Below are 24,411 nucleotides of genomic sequence, written 5' to 3' on the forward strand. Positions count from 1 at the left end.
CAGAGGTAAACAGTATCACCGGTGCTTGCTATCACACACAGCGGGCATCGATATTTTTGTTAACTCTCCTGCTCTTGGAATCTTGTGATTACATGGGAGTCTGAGCTTTCCTTTGGAAGAAAGAAAGCAGGTGGTTCCTAGTTTTTCAAGAAACCTGCAGAGAAAACTGAAGTCCCATGAAGTTGGTAGACAGTGTTACTTCAAGAGCATGTATCAAATGTGACGCACGCTTCTTAAACTCATGGTGATTGCACCATGAACCATTGCAATGGCTGTGCACAGATCTGTGCCAACCATTATTAATGTATGTTAATTAATACTGAGCTGTTGTAGCTGATTAACATATAATCCATTTTTATCAATCACAGTGAGGGTCTCATTTTCCAGTATTGCTATGCTTACATGCTAGGTATGGAAAAAAATTACCTTAAGTCTTACTTCAGGGTAAGACAATAAAATAAAATGCATGTTTGGTTAAAGACCTCTGCTGAAGCCATTCACATGGGGTTCCTGAGCTAGGATCTATCGAAAGCTATTTAATCTTATATTTATTGTAGTGTCTTCTCCCTTAGCCAGACAAGGCTCAGATGACTGAGCAAGTTAGATGCTTTTGGGTGGCAGAAGTCAGGTGTGTGGATCTCAAAGCCAGGAGACACCCTGCTTTGCCACCTGCACTGCAAGGACATTCGGTGTGTTCCAGTAACATTCATTCATTTCACGGAATTACGGACAAAATGCCAAGAAAAGTAAATACATTAAACCACCCTATTTACATACAGTGCTATCCAAATGTACTGTGATAGCTGAGCTAATGAATATTGACTATTACTGTCCAGTGCAGGAGTGACTCAAGAAAACACCTCATCAGTGACGGAGTGACTATTCTGTGCAGTGTGATGACAGTGGTGAGTGTGGAGATGCCTATATGCTCCTAATATTAAAAAAAAACTTCAAAAACAACTCAGAGACTTATGGAGAAAGCCACAGATTGAGAAACTACAAAATTGTAATCTTTAATCTTGGTCCTGTTGGTGGTTTTCCTTACAGTCTTGGACAAGTTGTTTCTGTTTTCGGCTCTTTCTTCTCTCCCTTATCTTTATGTGGTCTTGTCTATTTATACTGTAAGTTTTCCAACACCTGGAACTATTTCTAGGATGGTGCCACAGAATCATTTCTGGATTTGATCATATTACAACCAATAAAACTCAACGGGTTTCGGTTCATTGTCTGTTCACTTTTACTGTGTAACTTATCATCACCCTTAAGATTTGCCTACCTTAATTCCAGTTCCACTTCTCTAAATAGATCACTGCAATTCAGTTCTGATCTCTGCCTTGAGTACAGACGGAGAACCAATCATCTTTTTAAAGGCATTAAGGTTGAATTTGAAGGTCTGTTAAGCTATTATATTCAAATGAAGGCATTTCTAGGGTAATAGCTCAAATAAAACTGAAATGAAAGTTCTCAAAATATGTTTCCAATATCCAGCCCCGTGCAATAAATATTATGCAAGGTGAATGGCTTCTGTCCAAAACTAACATCTCCAATCTTCTGCTAGCCAAAATACACAATATAAAACTAGGCACAGGGCGTGCTTGAAGCTCTAATTTGGGGCATAGCTCAACATTTTCTATTCAGCCTTAGGAACTGCTGTGCTTAAAAAAAAAAAAATAAAGGTAGCGTATAGCACTGTCTGCTGTATCCACGTAAATTGACCACAAACGTACACAACCTTCTCTCAAAAACAGAGCAGAGGCAATGGGTTGGGATGCACGATGGAAAAGCTCAGTATTTCATCATGGTTTCAAATAAAGCATATGCTTTTTTCTAGTCTAATTATTTTCTAACCTACTTTCCTGGTATGATGACAAACAGTGAATCCTAAACTATCTCTCACTGCAGAGACTTAAAGTGTGCATGGAACCATCTCCCGGCCTGGAGACCAGGCTGCGGGGTTGGTAAGAAAGTGACTGTTTTCAGTCAGACTTTGACCAGTAGTATTATTATAATCATCATCTGACCTTTTTTTTCAAGCTGAAAAAGCACTGCTTTTCTTTGTAAATAAAAGTTTGCATTTTATTTTTTTTCAAGATGGATGCATTTTTCTTTCCCATAGATATCATTCATTGCATGCAAGAAAAGTAGCTCCTTGTGTAGAGAGCAGATTTTTCAGTGAGTGTAAGGTGTCGTAACTTTTCCATCTAAGTCAACACAGGTACCAGAGTCTACAAAGTGAGGAATGTTCTGTATGTCTCGATGACACATTTGGTTCTTGTGGCCTTTTAACTGTTTTTGGACAAGTTATAATTCAGTACAGAGATACCGGCTCTAAGCATCATAGTAGCACAATGAACAGGAATTTGTAGATGTTTTTTGGCCTTCCAGGTTGTCCAGCTGCACTAATACAACTGGTACAAAGAAGTTCTGCAGATTAACAGGATACCACATCTTTATATCCTATAGACAGATCAAGTTCTGTTCTCATTTATGCTGGGAAAGGTTGCAGGCTTGTGTTTATACAAAATGAGGGAGAGAAGAAAATAATTCCAGTGGGATTACTCCAGACTTTAAAAGCAATTTTTTATTAAGGAAAAGGTGTATAAATTTGTGGTAGCTAATGAATTAATCCCAGGGCAAAGAGGGAAATCGGTAATTTCCAAAGAAGTTAAATAGTTTAGTTAAAGACAAGAGGGGAATGTAGAGGCTTATTCTGACTTATGACTAAGTCATATAAAAATAACTGGTATTTTAGGTTGTAGCACCTAATGACTTAAGAATGCACCTATTTTTCTAATGGGCCTAGGCCACAGAGAGCAGGATCTGCTTTATTCAGTGTAAGCTATGCAAATGAGACAAAAAAAGTAAAATAAAGTTCAGCAGAAATGTACTCAGTGGATAGTTGCTGTAAAAAATAATGGTTAAAGAAACAAAGGCAGCATTCATTTGGTGTCAGTTCAGACATTTGCAGAGTTGTCAGTTAGAAAACAAATATAGAAATATTAATTTATCTGTTTCACCATCGCTACTGATTAACAGGGATGTTATTAACATATACAACAAGAAAAATAAGTTTACCAGTCGAATAAATACATTTTTTCTTTTTCTTTTTTTTCTTTATATGAACATGTATATTTTACAAAACCCCATAGCACTATGGGAAATAAAGATCCTTCTACAAAAAGAAGATGTAAGTCAGTGTTACAATAAAGCTTTAGAGTTTCAAAATGTATCTGGGCAAAGAGACAAAAATCAGCTAGAAGGCACTACTGAGTCACTGAGAAGGTCCAGCTTGTAACTGTTGTTGTCTTAACCTCCAATTCGTTCATAAATTATCTCTCTTCTCTATTCCAAGGGATTGCACGTAATACTAATATGGTCAGGAAGGCTGCAGTAGATTCAGGAGAAAAGAAGCTATGGCCACGCAGAGAGGAGCAGTTATTGATGGCCACAAACGGCTGGCTGAGGCTGAGCTTGTGGGCTGAGGCTGGGACGAGCGATCTGAGCGCGGTCTCTGATCCAGCCGGTTTGAAATCCAAATGGGAGGTTTGACTGTGATGTAGCCGTTGGTTATCCTGATATAGGAAGGCAACGTGGTGGTGCTAAAACAAAACAAAAGAGAAGGAAATTAAACAGGAGAACACTTTCCTCTGTGAGCTGTCATTCTACATGGTAGTAACAACAGCAATGACAGTCACAATTATTACTATTCTTTGCACACAATTATTATTATTCTTAGCGTGCTTCAGACATGTGGGGAGAGCCTCAGGGGCTAAGCATGATGGTCTGCAAACAGCTGATTTAGGATGTCCCTCAGCTTTTGGCTGCTGACAGAATATAGGCAAAGCAGGAATCACTCCTGATATATGTAACTTGATGAACTGAATTTTTTTTAAGCATCCATTATTGGCCAGCATCAGAGACTACAGAATCATAGAATCATAGAACAATTCAGGTTGGAAAAGACCCTTGGGATCATCGAGTCCAACCATTAACCCTACACTACAAGTTCACCCCTAAACCATATCACCCAACATCACATCTAAATGACACTTGAACACATCCAGGGATGGCGACTTAACCACTAGGCAGTCTGTTCCAGGGTCTGACCAGTATGATAGATGTATCTTTGTACTGAGCCAGGACTACATCATTCTTAAGTTCTTAGGTATCTTCCTCCCACCAAAGGTCTAAAATTTGTCATGTCTCAGAGCCACATCTCATCATGGACTGGAGGGGCCACAAAGTCCAGGAGGGGCCACAAAAAAAAGCCACAAGGAATCTCTCAGGATCCCTTAACACAACAACCTTGAAAGACCAAGCAGCTTTGTTTCTTTTCCTGGATTTAAGCCATTTTGGATCAAATCACAATGCCAAAGCCAGACTCAGTGTGAAGTTTTCCTGTCTGTGGATGTTCACTGATAGCGGTGTGATTGCTTATTGATCGTAGCTTCAGTCAGTACTTTGATTTGAATTTGCAGGTTGAAATTCATCATGATTCCCATGACACTGTAGGTCAAAAAGGTCCCTTTACAATTGATTTGGAAGTTTTAAGTTGTAATCTCCATTTCACAAAATGCTTCCATTGCATCTGTTATTGGATAATCCATAATCCACCAGTTGCCACAGAGCAGCACAATTGAGCAGGCAAACTGGGCAAGGTGGATGCCGGACTTAAACCCCAGGCATTACGCTATGGAGCAAGGAGAAAAAAAGAGATGTTCTCCTAAAAATAAGACGTTGACACTAACATCTGCAGTTCCTCTGTGCTACTTTCTAAATCTTTCATTTGAGGGCACTGAAAATGACCGTCAAATAATTTTCTTATGGGGTAAGAAGCTATGCAGCGCTATAAATATTTGCTACAGTATCTGAGATTCTGACCTTGGAGGAAAAAGGTTGTGTCTTGCATCATATTAGATAAAAGGAACAATACCTTGCTCTAGATTCATGCACAGAAATAGAATTTAGCAGCACTGAAGGCTTTTGTATTTTTCTGTCTAAACAATACCAAGATACCTTTTAGCTCAGATGCTGCAAATGCTCTGAGTCAATCAAAAACTGTGAGAAGATGAGAAAGCAATGGTAAACACATGTAGGTGAACATCAGATTCCACAGACAATAACTGCACATCATTTTTCACCCCAGCTTCTGGGATAACTCATTTAATTTCTTCCCTCATCCTTTATACTGTCACCACATCTTCTGGGTGGGATAGTTGTTTCGTAACTAGGAGTGATCTTAACTAACGTGCAACAAATTAGAGTAAAAAGAAAAGGCAGTCTTGAATTAAAGACATGGGAATTGCTTCAAGGGAGCAGATAATCCATCTAATCTGTATTACGAATTTTGACAGCGAGAAGTAGTGCTTGTTCCAGAGGAACAAGAAGCTGTAAATAGAGAATTCTGAAACCAAGCCTTGCTGGAGAAAGCTCTTATCTAAATTCCCATGGTAAGCGGTTGGTTTATGTCTCGCATTGGTGATACAAGACTCATAGCTTTAGAGCTTCTGCTACATCGCATCAAAACCGCTGCAGTCATTCAATACAAAGAGTTGATCTGGGATAAGCTAATGCCGCTGTTTCAAATTTGTCCAGCTTTTTTGAGTGGTTAATTTAGTGCTGGCAAGAATGATACCAGATTAGGCACTGTGTAGCCAAGCTCCTGTAATATACGCAACATCTAGTATGAATGGTCTTCCCACAGTGAACACAAAACATCATTAAAGCATTCTTCTGACAAAACTAGGTACTACATGCTCTGAGTAATTCAACAGAAATGCAGTCAGGCTCCAACTTCTGATCCAGGTCTCATTTATCCCATTGAGTGATGCTGCAGTGCACAGATCTGGCAACATGGACAGTTTTGTTTTTCCCCCCCTCATAACATTTTTCCCATAGGTAAGAAATGGGTAGGTGCTTGTACACGTCTTTTGGTCACTGTCACTTTGCACAGTTTAGCCCTCAATTAATTTTTAAACTGCAAGGAGGGTCTGGTTTTCAACATGAGTTTAAAAATACATTGCCAACATGCCATTCAGACTTGTAGTCTGGGCGTGTCCTGCTCCTGACACAACTCTGGGGTTGATCCCCCAGTGAAATTAAAACATCCCTTGCACAAACCATCTTTCTGCACTGCAGGGATGTATTGTGGGAGGTGTCTGATAGGGGACACAGGCTCATCAGGGAACCCCTAAAGGACTCACAAGCCCATTCATCAGCCAATTACATCTAAGGGATTCCTAAAGCAACCTTAAATCAACATTTTGCATTTCTGTATCACATTTCCGTTTTCTAGTCAGAATTGTTTTGTTGGGTTTTTTGGTTGATTTTTTCTTTTTCTCTTGAAAACAGTTTAGTGGTTGTGTGGTTTTGATTTTTTTTTTTTTTTGAAAAAAACCTACAGTTTACTTAAAAATCCCAGGGTTTCCTGTCAAAAGACCTGAGAAATTTTGACCACTCTTCTCATTTAGCGAGGTAATTTTCTGCGTTCAAGACACTAGATTTCTATAAAGGCTTCCTTGTTAAGATAAATACTGTTAGGTGGGGTAGTTTGTTTTAAAAAAATCCTTAAGAACAGTATGTTTACATTAGTGTACACAAAGCATGCTAGAAGCAAATGAATCACAGTTTATCCATATAAGACATTTTCTTAAATCCAACTGTACTTCTACACGACTGCCAAGGTGGTTTAGAGATATTCAACGAGAATGGTCCCTTTGACAAAATGCTGCAAAACTTCTTGTAGAACGTCTGGCCCAAGTTTCTAACTAGGCTGTTTCTATAGTGAATGGGGAGAGGAACCTCTTCAAAAGATGGTCCACCTCCTTCCAGTGAAGGTCTCCAGGGTATACTCACTCTTGGTCGGGGTCCTTCTCTTCCTAGGAGTTATAGGGGGCTCTAGACAGCCAGGTTAGATTATAACTTACTCCTAGAGGTGGACCTGGTGTCAGGAGATGACCTCTCCCAACTCCCTTTGAGCACGCTTGCACATGCATATAGGATCTCACCGATTCTCAGGTCTTCCCTAAGGAAGCAGAATCCCCTGAACGCAACGTGAAACTTTCTATTGTCCTCAGGGAGGTTTTGATCATTCCTGGAATGAACACAGAATAAATATGAATCTCAGATCTGAGGGATAATAATCTAAGCTGTTATCATGCCTTCTCTTGCCAGCCCACGATATTCTGTCTTTTGTGACTGATAAAAATGTTCTTTAATAAAACATTCCACGTGATCTGCGGTGAACAGGCAACCACTGGCTTCACTGTTCATACCTCTGTTTTTTGCTTCTGTGTATGGAATTGTTTTAAAAATTTGGAAGACACAGGTATCTTTTAGCCAAATGACCTGCGGTACCATAGTCATGAGCTTGTTCTTTTGATCAGATAATAGGGTAGTTTTTCAAATCAGTGCATTAGTCATGCATTGTCTCACCATCATTAGAACATGTAAAACTTCCCCTGAAAATGGGGCCTCAGGCAGAGGCTTTGTGAACAGACCCTACTGAATCCAATTACATGATTCAAATCCTCTGTGCTGGGGGCACGCTGAAGCACCTTGATGATTTGGGAGCATTTTAAAACTGAAAAATAAACCAAACACACATGCAAGCCTTTGGGGGGAATTTCTGTTCCAGTTTGACTTGCGAGGACTTCACAAGGAGCTCAGAAGGAAACTAATTCTTAGCATGACTTGGTTTATCCATATAAGCAGGGCTCATGCGACATCACAGCAGAATGACAGAAGATAGGACCAGGAGGGGCTTTGTGGCCCGCCTGTCCCAAAGACAGGAACAAGATCTAAACCCTTCCTGACATTTATGTCTAATTCAGTCTCATAAAAATCCCTAAACCCAATTCCAGAGTCTGTGCAGACATCTCTTCCAGCCTTTTACTGTTCCTGATGTCCAGAATTATTGCCTAACATCTCACCGAATCTCCCTTGCTACTGCACAAGTTTGTGGCTTCTCCTGTCCCCATGGACAGGTTTGTTCCTTTCCTCTTCTCAGCAGCCTTTCACATGTTATGAAGACGTAACCATGCTTCACCTCAGTCTTCTCTCTTTCAAACAAACAATTCCCTGCATCTTTCCTTGCAAGTCCTCTGGTGCTTTCCCTCCATCCTTTTTTCTGCTTTAATCTGTCTCTGCCTCGTTTATCCACATCTTTTCTGGAGTAAGATGCCCCAAACCGGGAACAGTCGTTCTAGCTGAGATACTTCCAGCCCTACTCTTTGTGCAGTAGGTACCACTGCCTCTTTATCTGCAAAGCAGAAGAAAGTGCATGAAAAACACACAATCTCCATGACTGCAGTCTTTTCCCTACTTTTTGCCCCCAAAGTCCAAGCTGTCTTTCTGGTCCCAGTAACTGTTCTAAAGCTCATGGAGAACTAACAGTGCTCTGAGGAGGTGAGGACTGACTGCATTATGGTGATATTTCCATGCATATTTAATCTGCTGCCATCAATCTCAACATAGTTTCTGTCCAGGGTGGAGGAACTGACCCTTTAAAGCATGTTTGGGGATTTTTCTGGATCAAAGAAACTATATAAACACATGACAACTATTTTTAATAAATGTAAACAAATGCAGACTTAGATAGCTTTTCTTACAAAAGCATCTGATGAAAGAAGCCTGTCAAGACAATGTGCCAGCATAGACTGAACTCTGAAAAAATGCATGTTTCAACTAAAACCCTAAAAAGCTAGTAAACGGAAAGAAAATTTTTAAGTAAATACAATAATGGCTGTTTTGCATTTGTGATTTGATGTTAACCTTATGATGGCTAGGGTTTTTTAAAGTGATATTAAGCATATGCTTGCTGTTTCTTTTCAAACAAATTTTTCCCTATTTTTTTCCTTTTCATTTAATGAACAGATGTGAGAGGAGTTGATCACATTATTCTTCTGGTGGTCAGAAATAATGTTCTGCTAGTGAAGACAATTATTCTTGGAACTAACCAGACCTATTTATGTCACCAAAATTCATTAATCGAGATTTGAAAAATACATCTGCTTCAAGTGCTGGGACCAACCCGTTGTAGCATGTAAACAAGCTAGTTGGCAAGAAGTCTTACCACACATTTAAAGGAAAAGAAGAGATGCTCAACCAGGAGTTAAAAAAGAGTACATTGAGGGTAAAAAAAAAAAAAATCATACTAGAAATAAGCTACAAGGATTTAACTGTGAAAACCATGAGAGTAATCTCTTAAAGGGAATGTGAAACTTTCGTATAATTATTTTATGTGTCTCAAAGGGATTCCTTAGATCAGCATAGGCTCTGTTCCTCCCAAGCTTCATCTATCTCTTCATCACTGCCTTCCTTATAGACACTGTTCTTGCAGCCTGACAGATAAATCCTGCAGGACGCTGAATCTCCTGGTCCCAGACTAGCAGGAGGAAGCACTGCAAGCATACGAGTGCTTCCAGCACAGCGAGTATTCACATGCCTACAAATGAGCATGTCCTAAAGTCCTTTGTGGGATCAAGGCCAAGAGGCTCCTGTTTTTGCAAGGCTCAGTTCATTAACAAAAAATAGTAATTCAACCTGGATCCTATTAAGGAATCCAGTTTTGGTCCAGAGGAGGCCACTTCTTGTTTGCAGTAGTGTTTTAAAGTGCCTTCGCACGTCTGAATGAGTAAGCAATGTCACACACTGGTATGCGGCCCACAGAGAAGACAGAACGCGCCAATGAGAAGCCTTACCTCTACTATTTTCCCTTTACTCCCGGGTTATTTGGAGCCCTGATTTTTGCCTGTTTTTCACACGGCGAGGGCTCAGGCAACAACATTGGGAGCATTTCAATAACCTGTCGCTGCCTATCTGAGCTCTCCTGATGAGATTCAAACGGGAACCATCTTTCCACCTGAGAGGAATGTCAGGCTTGGATCCTGCCTTATTTCAATGCTCTGGTTCTTCTAGAGACTGACAGCAAGCAATTCCTCTCCCTGAAGCGAGCTCCTGTGAGTGGCACAGAGGCAAAGGGCAGTTCATGTTCACTGATCAAGGCCTATTTCCTCAGCCCTGCTCCTTGTTGGGACTGTGTCTGTCATGGCTTATCTCTAGAAGAAATAAGAGGATATCACAGAATCACAGAACGTTAGGGGTTGGAAGGAACCTCGAGAGATCATTTAGTCCAACTCCTCTGCCAGAGCAGGATCACCTACAGTAGGTCACACAGGAACTCATCCAGTCAGTTTTTGAATGTCTCTAGAGAAGGAGACTCCACAACCTCCCTGGGCAGCCTGTGCCAGAGCTCTGTCACCCTCACAGTGAAAAAGTTTTTCCTAATATTTTTGTGGAACCTCCTATGTTCCAGCTTGCAACTGCTGCCCCTCGTTCTGTCATTGGACATCTCTGAGAAGAGCCTGGCTCTGTCCTCCTGACACTTCCCCTTGACATATTTATAAACATTTACGAGGTCACCCCTCAGCCTCCTCTTCTCTCAGCTAGAGAGACCCAGCTCCTTCAGCCTTTCCTCATACGGGAGATGTTGCACTTCCTTCATCAGCTTTGTGGCTCTGCGCTGGACTCTCTCCAGCAGTTCCCTGTCTCTCTTGAGCTGAGGGGCCCAGAACTGGACACAATATTCCAGATGTGGCCTCACTAGGGCAGAATTGAGTGGGAGGAGGACCTCTTTCGACCTACTAGCCACCCCCCTTCTAATACACCCCAGGATGCCATTGGCCTTTGACAGAAAAGAGGGAAAGGGAAGCACAGATTTCACCAGGCATTGGCTCTGAAAGGACAGCCAGCCATGAACAAGAATGCCAGGAGCCTGAGCCACAGTGTCACTGTGTGCTGAAGCACACGAGGGATGATGGTGGGGAGAAGGACACGGCACGCAAGGATGGGATGCTTTCGTGGTGAAGGAAGTAACTTGACGCACCTTCACCACCTGAACGTGCAGGACCAAAGCTGTCAGCAGCGCCTGCAGAAGCTGCCATCAAGGAGAATCACAGGCAGTCCTTCAGATGCCCTGGCCTTTAGTAGGGTTTAAAGGGTGGGATTGATTGTAGCTATGTCAGATGCAGGCTTGCAGTTGGAGCTAATCCGTTGTGTTCCCACTACAGCTCATGGGGAACAAGATGTCTCCAGAGGACAATTCCTTCCCTCCCCCAAAGGCATGTCTCCAAGGTAGGCAAGATGAACTGCTTCTGAAGATGTCTATGCTGGAATTCGGGTCTCCTGAACTCCAGCCAAACTCTTAACCCAGTGAGGGCTTCGACTAGTAAGGATGAATTCTAAACTAGGATGGGGCCGGAGAGCGGGGAAAAGGGAAAATGCTGATTCAACAGCACAAAAAGCAGCAGCTGACGGGGATGCAGCTCCTCTCTGTGGTCCTGTAGTGGGTCCCCAAAAATGGGCGTGGCAGGGAACCCTCTTTTACGGTCTTGGCTCTGAGGTTTGACATCAGGGAGGAGAAGGTGGGTCACTAGGATCAGGGGAGGCCACGATGGCGCAAGCAGGAGGCTCAATGTTGAAATGCAGCTCAAATGCCTCTGGTGCATTTTTAGCCCCATCTCTGGATGGGCCACGGGCTGGAAGCCAGGAGATTTGTTTTTTATCCTTGTGTCACCCGCCGAGGAACCATCAAAACCTCGTTAAATCACTTTTAATACTCCCCTGGCTCTGATCTGAGTCAAGACCTTGAAGCGTTAGTGTGACACCACCGGCATTAACCCAATGTGAAGCTTTTCGCAGGCGCTCACTGTGATTTGCAGGTCCCAATTGCCCAGGCCAGCTGCAAAACACCTCGCGATGACAAATTCAGCCCTGAAGTGACACTGACCTGCAGCGAGGCTGAGCACTACAGGGGCACCCTAAAGCGACTGGCGGGTCACGTTGTTAAGGTAGAGTCTCTCATCTGCTGTGGGGCCCAGTGAGGGGCCAGGGATGGGATGGGGAGCAGTGGGGGCTGCTGCATCAAAGAAAGGGGAAAGAGAAGGAGAGGAGTTTGCTGCCATAGCAATCCAGCCTGAGGGCCCCTCGGGCATGAGGATGCAGTGATGGGAAAGTTGATATGAGGATGCATCTAGCTGATTGGGAAGGAGTGGTGAGAAACACCTCCAGAAGCGCCCAAGTGGCTTTTTCTGAAGTGAACTTCCAGCATGTGGGGAAGTTTCTTGCATCACACAGTCATGTTTAGCTTTCCCCCATCCCCAGAGGAAACTGTGTATGGCCCTTTTCAACCTCCCACCCTGAAGTCCTTCAGGAAAACTCTGAAAAAACAAATCCTGCACCCACACATGTGGCAGCAGCAGAATCAGGCTCGTTCCTCCTTTCCAGGCAACTGCAGAATGGTGTAAAAATACAGAACATTGTAAAAACCAATAACCTTTGAAACACACCCTCTGAGTAATTATCCCATTCCCATCTAATGACTTAAAGATGTTATATTCCTCTCTGATTTGGCAACAACAAAGATTTCGACCTTATTAAAACCAGTCCATCAGGAAACTACATGTCATTGTTTAAAAAAAAGGAAAAAAAAAAAAGGAAAAAAAGAGGAAAAAAAGGAAGACATTAGATTCTTTAAAATCCCTGTGAACAATAATTCAAGATACTGCAGCTGAAGACCTATGATTTGTTGTGGAGTGTCTGGGTGGTCCTGAGGCAGGAGATGACAACATTAGCTCTTTCCTTTGCCCCTCTAAGAAATGCTTTGATGATTCTCTAATATCCTAAGAATATCCCACTGCGACTCTGCACTGGGACGAGGCAATCACAAAGCTGGAATAATGTATCCCAGTTTTACCCAGGACCTGGCCCTTGCTAAGAGGGGATAGCTCAGAGCCCTTTGTTTCACCAGTTCTGAACCTACATCTGAGCCAGGATGTGTTCAGGATAGTCTAAATAGTGATGTGGGCTCAAAAACATCCACAAACTCAGCCCCAACCACTGCACACATCTGGCTGTGTACCTGATTTGTATGTGCAACTAGGGCACTCATCGTCACGGCTCAACTAACCAAGTACTTGTTTCACTGGTCCTTGCACAGACAATGATTGTAGGTTTTACAGCCAAAGTAAGCAAGAACATCAAGGGTGCATACACAGATGGGCTTAGTATTGTAAATGTCTTGCCAGTGATGTAACCTGTGAAGATTTTTGGGGCAACTTGCTGATATACAACATGGAAAGAGTTAATTAGACGGTGTTGAGGTCAGGGGGTTTTGAACCAAATCCTGAGCATTAGGAGAATATCTAACTTTTGTCTGCATTTGGCAAACCGCCTGCTCTCACCAATACAGCCCCACAGGCAAAACTATTTGCATTTTTGGGATGGTCAAAATCATAATCTGTATTTTATGTCTTGGGCTCAACCTTTCAATTAGAACCAGAGTGACTCAGTCCACCCTCTCCTATGTGCACTCAAGTGTTTGTTTGGCATTGTGTGGGCCCTATGGCTCAAATATTTTTTGCAGATGCGCAGAATTAACCATGCATGTTTAGATGTGCTTGGGGAACACATACAACCATGGAGAGCTATATATATGTGACCCTATCACTTTCTTGTTAAACACTGTAAAAGACATCGACTTTCCCCTCCAGATTTTAAAATGTTTTAGAATAGGCAGTGGTGAGTAAATACTTAAAACATCCTGTCAAATTAAGTATTTTCTCTAAGACTGTTCTCTAAGAAACACAATTACTTCAGCTAAGAAGATGTCTGTGCAATGGTTAAGGAACAGAATGAACAACCAAAATAAAAACTGGCTTGAATGGATGTCCAATATACTGCATTTTTCCATTTGATTTTAATTTTCTTTTTCCTTCTCCCTGTTCTTTTTCCATCTCCATGTAAGAGTTTTTCTCTCTGCTTAGTCTGTATCACATTCTTCTCTCTAATTCACTGGGCTCACTTTCCTGCTCACTGCTTGTATTTTTTCCAGTCTCTTTTAGTAAGAACAATTAAGGTTGGGTCAGATCTTTGAATCTGTTATTTATTTGGTGCAGTATTGAATTCAAGCTTGGTCCACTGAAGAAAGGCCATCAGACTAACTCAGAATAAAAAAAAAATAAAGAAAGAAAGGTTCACAGGGCATACCTACCAGGCAGAAATGCCAAGGACATTAAATTGCTGCATTGCCCACAAGGTTTATGTTCCTCCTGCTGCTTGCAAAGCAACTACAATGATACCAGCCACAGCACAAACTTCTCCCCAAGTACTTCTAAACCCTCTGAAAGCCTGGAGATGCCATTGCTGGCTTCTAAAAAGCTGCCTGACAGCCTGGAGAGCCTGCAAAAGCTTTCCCTGCTGGCTTTCACAATCCAGTCCCTGAAGTGCTTCTGCAGAACGGAGCTCCTGTGAGCACGGTCCGCACCACGTGTCTCCATGGTTCTGCTACGTGAACCATCCCTGACGCCCGGCAGCTCCCAGGCAATGGGCTCGGCTCCCTCGCCTTCCAGCACCGATGGGCTCCGGCCCCGGGTATAATGGCTACTTTGTTCAGTTAAAGCTATTCAGGAACTGTATGGAGGAGATCTGAGTGAAATTGGAATTTGGTCTGGCATTTTCATAATTGCAGGAACCTGGCTTTTATAGCATTAAAACCATATGAATTTAAATAAATCCTCCTTCTCCTTCATCCCAGTAAGTAAATGGACTTAGACCACAGTTGCCCTTTGGGGTCCTGCTGGGTTTTCAGCCTGCGGTGCTGGGACTGTTACGGAATCATATTTCCTCCTGTTTCACTCTACAATGAATCTGTCTTCTCAGATAAACCCGCTACCACAGTATAACTGTGGTTAAACCCCTCTTATAAAGCAACTGGCCACCACAACAGTAATGTCGTCCTCCCCTCTGTCATACTTTTCTTCATTTAATTTCACAGGGCATGAAACTCAAAGGAATCCCATCTCCCTTACCCTTTTCCTTTGGACTAGCATTGACATTGTTGTGTGCTTGCATTTCCACTAAATTTTCAGGGCATTTTCTTTACGATAGCTCATGGGAAGATGAAGTTTTTTACACTTTATGCATTTTATGTAGCTCTTCTAAGTCTGGAGCTTGACCTTGAGGAACAGCAGATTTGAAATCTTTTGGGGCTTAGATACTGCTAGATAAGAAGACCACTCAAATATCCAAGTCCAAATTTAGGGCTGCAGTGCTTAAGAAGGTTTGTTCTGGCCTTTAGATGATAACCCTTCAACACATCTGCATATCCCTGCGGCAGAGAGGCAGGCAGCCCTTAAGGCAGCAAGCGGTGTCCTTTCAGAGGTCCCATCTTCAACTCAAACCCAGCTTTTGAGACAACTCATCAGCTTTTCCTCCCGACAGGTGCAGTGCAAGCAGGAGCCATGGCACAGGTGGGTCTGCGTTGCTTTCACAGCCTGAGCAGTGTGGGGAAATGTCTTGCTCCTGACTCCAGCAGCTCCAAACCTCATGTGCACAGAGGTCCAACCTCCCTGCAGGTTCAGTGCTGGCTGCACCAGTCGAGGGAGCAATTCAGTTTGCTCTGAAGATGGGAACAGCCACATCCGAGGAGTCTATAAGCTAGGAGTCTGAATGGGGAGCTGGCCACCACCCTGCTTGATAGGGAAAACACAGCACATGCCAAACGAAGACAGAGTTGCTATTTAGGGAGTGCAGGTGCTTTATTACCCATTTGGGAGTTTAAGGAATCCCCTGGGCATGAGCCCACTCTGCACTTTTTACAGTGTCTGCAACTGCAGTCAGCCTTGCAAGTTTAACACAAACCACGCTCTTCAGCCACCCCAAACAAGAGGGTAAAAGCGCTCCTGTGTATTGAATTGTCTTATGCTGGTTAAACTAGACAACTTCTTCTTCAGCTGAGTGAATGTAAAGAGTTATGTAGAGCTGTGTTAAAGTGCATTTCAGATTTAGAGAATTCCATTTTCCTGAGGGTTCTCAGTGCATTTTCCCTTCTTATCTGTTTGACAGGAGACAGAAATACTTTTTTTTGTGTGTATGTGAGTGATAAAAAATATTCCACGAGGAGTCACAGCCAAAGGATCCAAGGATCCAATCCTCAGAACATCTGGCTAGTGAAAGCCCTGGATATGGAAAATATAAATGTCAGGCCCGTATTTATACATCGGAAGGGCCATGATGACATCTGCTAACAAGCTTTCTTCCAGAGACCATTTGCTGTACATGGTTACTCACAGGCAACAATGAACATGCGCATGGGTCATATGTGCGGTCTGCCCTTCCTTTCAGTCGCAGAAGGAACACACGCTTAATAACACACAAACGCTCTGTTCTCACAACACAGAAATACAAATGTTTGCAAACCTCACAGCAAAGCTCTTGCATACCAGAACACAGTGGGATACACCACTGGAATAGACTAAAAATAGCTGGAGAAAAAGCCCTGAATTAACACAGAAGACAGTCAAAATCAGTTACTTCCCTCCAAAGAAGACACGATAGGTCCAATCCTGAAAACTTGTTTTTTTGACTGAGGAGTTGTGGATGGGAATCTCAAGACTTAAATATTCTAACCTATTTGTCCGTGGTAGCTTAATATTAACATTAAAACAAGTCATAGGTAAAATGAACTTGCTTCTACATTTATACCCACAGGCATCTTTTCTCTAGCTTAATGCCAAGTATTTCTGACGCTTGAGAAATAAAGAAATGACCCAATGCATAAGTATCAAGGTTTTGCTAATGACTTATTACTGAAGGTGTTTAGACCACGTTTGCCCCCAGTACTCCTGGCATTGGCCACCACCACAGAGACTGCCCATGAGGCTGCCAAGTTGTCAAGAGAAGAAAAAGCTTCAGCAGAAAGAGCCTGGACCACTTTATGACATCCATGAACTTGGCAAAGAGGAAGTGGAGCCAATGTGGACTGTCTTGTCCAGTCTGCAGTGTCCTCGGCCACACACACGTCCGTGGTGAAAATGGCAGGGAAAGCAAAGAAGATGAAATAACATAAAAGAGATCTACCTCCTGGTTAAAAATGAAGAAGAAGGATGCCTGGCTTTGCCTCCTGTCTACTGTGGTCTGCAGTAATGCCTGATGACAAAGCTGTGCTAAATACAAATGAGACAGGCCCCCATCTCAAAGAGCTGAAGACTGTAGATCCCAATATCCCAGCGCCCACACTTTCATTGGCATGAACTGACTGCAAAAGTGTTTGTAGGATCAGAGTCTCCTGCAAGGTGAGCTCAGAGAGGTGGGGGTGAGTGCAGAGGTCTGGGGATGAAGATGAAGATGCTGGAGGGGTCCCTTAATACCCTTGCTCCAGGGCCCATGCCAAGCGCAAGCAGTCAGAGTTAAAAAGGGAAAGTAGAAAGAGTATTGGAGAAAGAGAAAATTTAAGCAGAAAATGGAGAACTACAGAATCGAAAAGTTAACAGGTTGCCTAAAATCAGGAGGAGTTGGCATTGGGTGAGTAAATGAGACTGTGCTGGCTGAGAAACAGCGGAACAAGTGGGGATGTTCATCACGGAGGAAGAAATTATCACAACTCAGCAGCTGCTCCTTCTTGAAATTGAATCCTAAGCAAACATTTTGTTTGTGCTGCATCAGACAGATCTTGAGCAGCTTAACAAAGCTAGCAATGGTGCAGCTATGTTCAGCCGAACTCAGAAACACACCAAACTGGGGCAGATATAAACACAGAATATAGATTATCATTACTCAACACATTCCAAGTGAAAAGTAGAAAACAAGGAAAGAAGAGAAAGTTCTTAAAAGAAAGCTTTTCCATTAAAAAGAATTCCATAAAACATCTTGCAGTGCTGAAAAATACCTCACTGTTCAAAAATCCTAGCTTTCGTGTGCTCCAATTTTGCTACTTGCTTGCCTTCAAAAATATGGATTTAATATTCATGATGGAATTAAATTTCATGGAAATATCTAATGCATTACCAATACAGAATTTAGTTTAATGAAATAAAATAGAAATCTTTATACGAATTATGTCTTGATTTGCAAGAGATGTCCGTCTACTTTAAGACTTTTTCAGGTATTTATAGCTTTCATTAAAATAGGATTTGCATACTGCTTCATATTAACTGTTCATACTGGTGGTGAGACATTCAAGAAATAGTGAAAGTAAACATGCAAGGGTTTTGTTGTGTTTTTTTTTAAAAGTTTGTCTGTGTGTGTTTCATCACACAGTGGCAGCAGGTTTTAGAGAACAACAGCAGAACAAAATATACAGATCTTTTCATATGTCGAGGAGGAAGTGAAAGTGTGGCAGCACATCTTTTCAGCCCCACCTGCAGGATAACAAATTAACTCTTTGACTTTACAAGGGGAAAGAAGCGATCACTGACGGGCAGCTGGCAGGGAGGCTCTGTGTGCACGGAGATGCTGGAGTTTTGAACACGAGCATCAGGACTTGCTGTCCGTTACTGCGATGCACGGGAGAGCTGTGAGCTGAGCCCAGGTTTCACAGCTTTAATTCATACGTTCTGTGCACTCTGACCAAACTGATAATCCAAGAAACCTCAATAAAAACCATCTAGGAAGGGTGGATATGACATCACCATATCACATGTTATGGTCAGGAGATTTACCACCTATTTATACTGCACTGAGTTATACCGTGCTGTTATTTTACTTTGACTGTAAGGGCTGGGCAAAGGGCACGATGAAAGAATTGCCAACACCAGTGCTTGTTTAAAGGAGGCATCAAGCCATCTGCTTATCTTAAAGGGGGATCCAATAGAAACACTAAGGAACAGGGGGCCGGTTAGCTCAGTCGGTTGAGCGTAGTGCTGATAACACCAAGGTCACGGGTTCGATCCCTGCTCAGTCCCCATGTGTTGCCTGATCTAGCTGAGAGGCGTCCCTGCCCATGACAGGGAGGTTGGATTAAATGCTCTCTAAGGTCCCTTCCAGCCTAGGCCAGTCTATGATTCTATGAAACTAAAAATGGGAAAATGCAGTATTCCCTATGCTTTGCTCTCTGTTCAGGAGGAGCTGAGGATGCCTTCACAGAAGCAAGATGCAACACAAGGAGAGAGAAGGACCAACTGATGCGCTGCTTCACTGCCCAAAATGTCATTTTCTGGCCACTGTATATCCACTGGAGTTCATAATAGCTGGGCAGACTACGAGCAGTTTTTATGCCAGTTCAAGATATAAGGATTCTGCTTCCACCAAGCAACTAGGAGGGAGTGTCTGTCCAGGAGGTGTTCTGGGATTGCACAGCAGGACAGAGTGTTTTTATACCCAAGATACCAAACCACGAGATTTTTCTGATGAGTAGATATCTGTATGCTGTGCCCTAGAGACTGATAGGGACTGCGATCATGAAAGGATCCCAAGAAGGAAATCCTGCCAGGAGAACAGCGAAGGAAATGGTAGAGAGAAGTGCTGCAGGAAAGTCAAGGGGCCACACAACACACTTAAGCCTCAAAGAAAAATGAGGCGTGACACGGGGGGGAAGGTGGGACTCCAACACACCCACACTCCCGCTGGTCCTGGCTGCTGGAGTGGTTCCTCTGAGACAGGGGTTCACCGTAACAAGTGAGAAAGGTCCTGAAGCTGCATCCTCATCCCCAGCTGAACACAGGGCAAACAAATGCCAATGGTGGCAACTGCTTACTGGGCTGCAGGGAGACAGCCTGGAGGAGGGAGTGATCCCCCTCCCCATGACCATCAGTAGGCAGGCACTCTCCAGCAGTATCCGTACCAGGGAGGCGGATAAAGTCATTTAAACAAACAAGGCTCCAGTGATGGAAATTTCAAGCTCAAAGCTACCATATGGGTGGAAATCATCTGACCACAATTTACCTGTTAGACTTCAAAAGTGTCTAGGTCTCCTCTAAAGAAAAGCAGTCTTTTCTTTAATGAAGTTAAGTACTGTACTTCAGCACCGTGTGTTGTGAAAAGGAAGCAATTTGGATTCATTTGGTGAAATTTACCTTTCAGATGCAGTTAAGTGAAATTAAAAGTTTGTATGAGTTGACAGAGTTCTGTTTTTCATCACTGCATTGTCTTGAAAGAAAGGATAACAGGTTAAGTGCTTAAATTCCATCCAAACTGATAAGGTTCCCTCTATACAGGCACATTTAGTGCAGTTTATTACACATTGTCTTGCTTCATCCATCACTGGTATAACTTCTTTTCTTTTTTTGGCCTAAAATAACTGTTGCTTCCAAACGAAATTTATATTTGTGATGTTATTGCATTCATCAGGGCTTGAATAGTCAGCACGGGCCTATCAGAGAAATGCCATTTGCAATTACAGGGGGAATTCATTTCATTTCCTACTAATGCAAGTTTTGCAGGACTGAGCTTACATCTAAGACAAGAATTTCTTTTTTTTTTCTCTTCTGAAAACAATTATTTTCCTTTAATTTCTTTCCTGTGCAAGTGAAGCATTTGCGTGTCCTCAGTGTCCTTCCAAATATCATCTTCACCCAGGTCTCTTCCTTGGCAGTAGGAATGAACCACTGAATTTGCCCATTACATCCTCTATTTCTTTCTTCCCACCACAACTCTCTCTTCCACATCCCCCAGCTGCCATCACTCCTTCCAAACCTCCTGAAACACTCTCCCCAGTTACTAACTCCCCTCCCTCCCTTTCCCCAGGAGCTTTCTTCCTGCCCTGCCTTAAGAGTCTCAGGAGCTGCAACGCTCCCCCTGAGCTGGGAGAGCTTCCCTTGGGCTGGTTTTATTTGTAGCTGTAAACCATTTGCTTGCTAAAACAAAGGTGCGATCCTGATCTGGCCTTCAGTGACTACTCTGAAATGTCACAGACAGTTCTCCATTCTTCCAATTAACTGAGAAGCTCATCATGAAAAGGCAGTGAATGATTTGTAATTAATTATTTATATTATAAGGAGAAGCTTGGCGAACACAGTGTCAACAGGAACAATAACACGCTCTGTATGCCAAACTGCAGCCTTCCAGCACATGGGTTTTGCACCCCCTCCCTGCTGCCCCAGCTGGCTTTCGGCTACGGGAGCTAGCGAGTGGTTTAAGTTTTGTCTAAATTCAAATTCCTCCCAAAGACAAGACTTTCTGCAAAATCAAGGAGTTAAAGAAAAAAAAAAATCCCGCTACTTGAAATCTCTATTTAATTTTGACTCCTGACAAACAGTTTCAAACACAAGCTGCAGCCAGGCAGGACTTTTTCATTTTGTTTAGATTTTGGGGGAAGGAGACAGAAGGGAGAGGAAACCACACATTTCATCAGCATTTTTTGCTTTTTAATAGCCTTCAGTGTAGCCAATTACCCAGGAGATCAGCAAATCTTAGCTCTGTCAAAGACAGGGAGAAGACAGAGCAAGAAGCCTTCTCATCCTCCACAGCGGTACCAACCCTCTGACACACAAATCTAAACACCGTCCACTCCAGGGTGCCAACTCAAATGCCTCAGCTGTTAAGATAGAACAAAGAGGAAAGGACAATCTCCAAGGTATAACTGAAAGTAAATACTAATAATGATGTGTGACATTAAATGATGACTCATTTTTCACGAGTTCATTTCAGATTGTAGCTATAACCTCGGATCAGACCCGAACGACTGTGTGAGCTGAACTCTTAGTGGAACCATTAATTACAGATTTCCTGGCTTTTATAGGTTGGAGTCAGACCTTTGATGTTCCTTTAGGATTGTTCTGCTGTGTTCATTTCCTTTGTTTCTGTGTTGGTAGCTTAAAAAAACACCCCGAGATTTCCATGGAAGTGTATGAGATGTCCTAGAAATGCATAGTCCATAAAAGCCCTGCAATTCATGGCTCATAAAGTCCTCTAATCCATGGTCAATAAAGCTTTGGAAAAGAGCTGTACGAACCACAGTCATTTCACAGTTCAATGAGGTTCATACAAGAATCAATAATCTGGTTTAAATTTGCTTGGATTTCTCCTCCACCTGTTTATTTCTCTTTGACTTTTCAGGTTGATTCAGCTGCTCGAGCAGCTGAATTCTGGAGACCTCGCATGGAAACAACGAGTTTTATGTAGCTTTCATCCAAAAGCCATAACAATAACCTAAATCATTCTACTTTGTCTCAAAAGGGAACAAGTCAAGTGTCAGGTGACAACAGGTGAGTGAGGAAACTCAAACTGGAAGAAGAACCATTTGGAAATATGGGGCCATAGCTCAAGGTAATATGATATGCAGAGACCTCAGTCTATATAGAACACGAGGGGCTCCAATTGAAGAATATGCAAATTCACAGTGGATCTATGGGACAGGCCAGAGCATGAACTTCTAGCACACCGATTACCCTCTAAAAATGAGCGCTAACAGTCTCACCATTGAGTGCTGGTGAACGTAATTGAGGTAGCACAATATAAATTCCCATGTTTCTCTCCCGCACAGGTAACACACTCTGTTGCCCGTATTATTATCCATCCTAGCTGTTTCCTCCCAAGAACCATCATGCTACAAAGCGTGGTGACAGGCCCACATTTCTGCTCTTTTCCTGCCAATCAGAAAGGAACCAGTCAGGGAGAACCCGCTGTTTATTGCCTTGTGCTGTGCAAGGTCCAGCTTGCAGTTAATGCTGATGAAACCCAACTGCCAAAAGCAAAATATGCAGCAGCTGGTTTATGAAAGATGAGACCCCATCCAATTTATGGGGAAATCAGAGCTGGTTGTGAGTCCCTGATTTAGCTGAGCAGTTTGTATTTTTCGTTTTGTTTTGCTTCCAGGAAAACAACAGAAGTTACTCCAGAACTGTAGAAGCACTAAAACCATCTGAAAGCACTAAGTCAGACTTCCCTTCTTCCAGCCTTTCCTCATTTTGAGGACTGTGATCTCCCACTAATATCTCCCTGGGATCTTTCAGCAAGGCAGGCGACACACAGTGTCTGGTTCATCACCAGCATGGTGAGAGCGGAAACTTATGTTTCGTTATCCCAGACCCCATCCTTACGAAATGGAAGTAGAGGGATAAAAGGTTTTGACTCAGATGAAATCTCACAGGAGCACAGAATGAATAATTTAACCCTAACCTGGGGAACTATCCTTTTAAATACTTTTCCTAGGAACATTTCTCACTGAAATAAAACCAGCAAAAGTACAAAAATCTGCCAAAGCTATGCAAGCCCCCAAATGCATGTTTCCACATGTATCAGGCCCAATATCCAATATCCTTTCTGGACAGATAGGATGGGGGCAGGAGGATTGTGCCTAACTGCCAGGCTCCCTCCAGATCTATTTAAGCACCTCACTTGTATGACACATACGCTGAGCAGGACCAGATATCCTTGTGAAATCCCAGGACATCATGGGACACCACAACTCAGTGGCTCCCAGGCAGAAGGAAAAGAGAAAAGTCCCTTGTCTTGAAAGCGATCAACTACGTTGAAATGCCTCTGAGCTCATGCTTAAACATCTTCTCTGGAGTGGATCCGACCACTTTGAGAACACTTAACACCTAAATCCTTCTTACCGAAGCTGGCATTAACCTCAGAAATAGCCTGACTACATTAAGATTAATATGCATCACCTCAGTAACAACCCATATATCGCTCATCTTACATCAACACTTAAGAATACAATAAACTACAAAAAAAATAGAAGCAACTGCTCCATCAAAAAAATTAATAAAAATAAAGCAAAAATTCCAAACCACAAATACATAGAGTTTTTCCTTAGAAAACAGAGAAGCCTCTGAAAGACTCTGACTCATTTTACTTACAAGGAATTTAGGTGCTACGAAAACGGGAATAAGAGTAATGCTCAAGGACAACCATTACATGTATAGGCAAGCAGCCAGGTCCCAACACATTATTTCATTCCTTTTACTTGTTAGGAGATCTATAAACATTGTGGCTGTTTATCTGCCCATGACTTGGCCTGGATAAAAGCACTAAGAGCTTTCCAGGTTTGGAGGTGGGAGAATAAATTGCCCAGGAATCCTAAAAGCACACACCAAGAAGCCTTGGTCAAACATGAAGGGTCTTACTCAAGCACTGAATGGGAGTTTCTAACCTTAGACCAAGATTGGAATAGGTCACAGAAATGTGTCTACCTCCATTCTCTTTACATAGAAGCCTTAGTTTAGTACTTCATTTTGCCTCAGTTTGTCATTTTCAATGCAATCTGAGATGTTAAAACATTTCAGCCCCAGCACACAGTTAAGAAGATTGAAAGTCAGACATGTCAGAATCTTAAAATCTCCCAGGAATATTCTGCATGACTGGAAGATGGGTGTGCCTTTGGGCTGAAAACTGACAGTAGAGGTGGGAAAATAATTATTGGAAGAGGGCAAAACCAGAATATTTTCCATTGTCATTTTTTTCCTGTTTTTACTCTGACAAGTCTTCATTTCTTTATCATTAAAATATTTTAAGCATTAGCTTCTTTTCCCTTTACTTTTAGATCAAATACGCCTCTGAGCCTTCCTCCTAGCTCTTCATTAGGCTACAAAAACATGACCTCACTCCTTGTCTCTTCCATTTAGCCTTTCTTCAATCCTTCTTATGGTCTAATCATCAAGAGCTAGGATCTGTAAAGAGCAGCCAGTT

The 24,411-nt window shown here is 42.5% G+C and overlaps 1 protein-coding gene across 1 annotated transcript in view; it reads right to left on the reverse strand.

The window, feature by feature from the left end:
• Positions 1-2,563: 2,563 nt before the first annotated feature.
• LOC104277641 (metalloprotease TIKI2-like) overlaps positions 2,564-24,411 on the reverse strand; it is a 48,458-nt gene continuing 26,610 nt past the window's right edge. Inside the window, exon 4 of the mRNA XM_009874338.1 lies at positions 2,564-3,599. Coding sequence (XP_009872640.1) covers positions 3,377-3,599 — 223 coding nt within the window. The 3' untranslated portion in view covers positions 2,564-3,376. The remainder of the gene's footprint in view (positions 3,600-24,411) is intronic.

The sequence above is a fragment of the Apaloderma vittatum genome, unplaced genomic scaffold (genome assembly GCF_000703405.1).
Source record: "Apaloderma vittatum isolate BGI_N311 unplaced genomic scaffold, ASM70340v1 scaffold12478, whole genome shotgun sequence".
Classification (NCBI taxonomy): Eukaryota; Metazoa; Chordata; class Aves; order Trogoniformes; family Trogonidae; genus Apaloderma; species Apaloderma vittatum.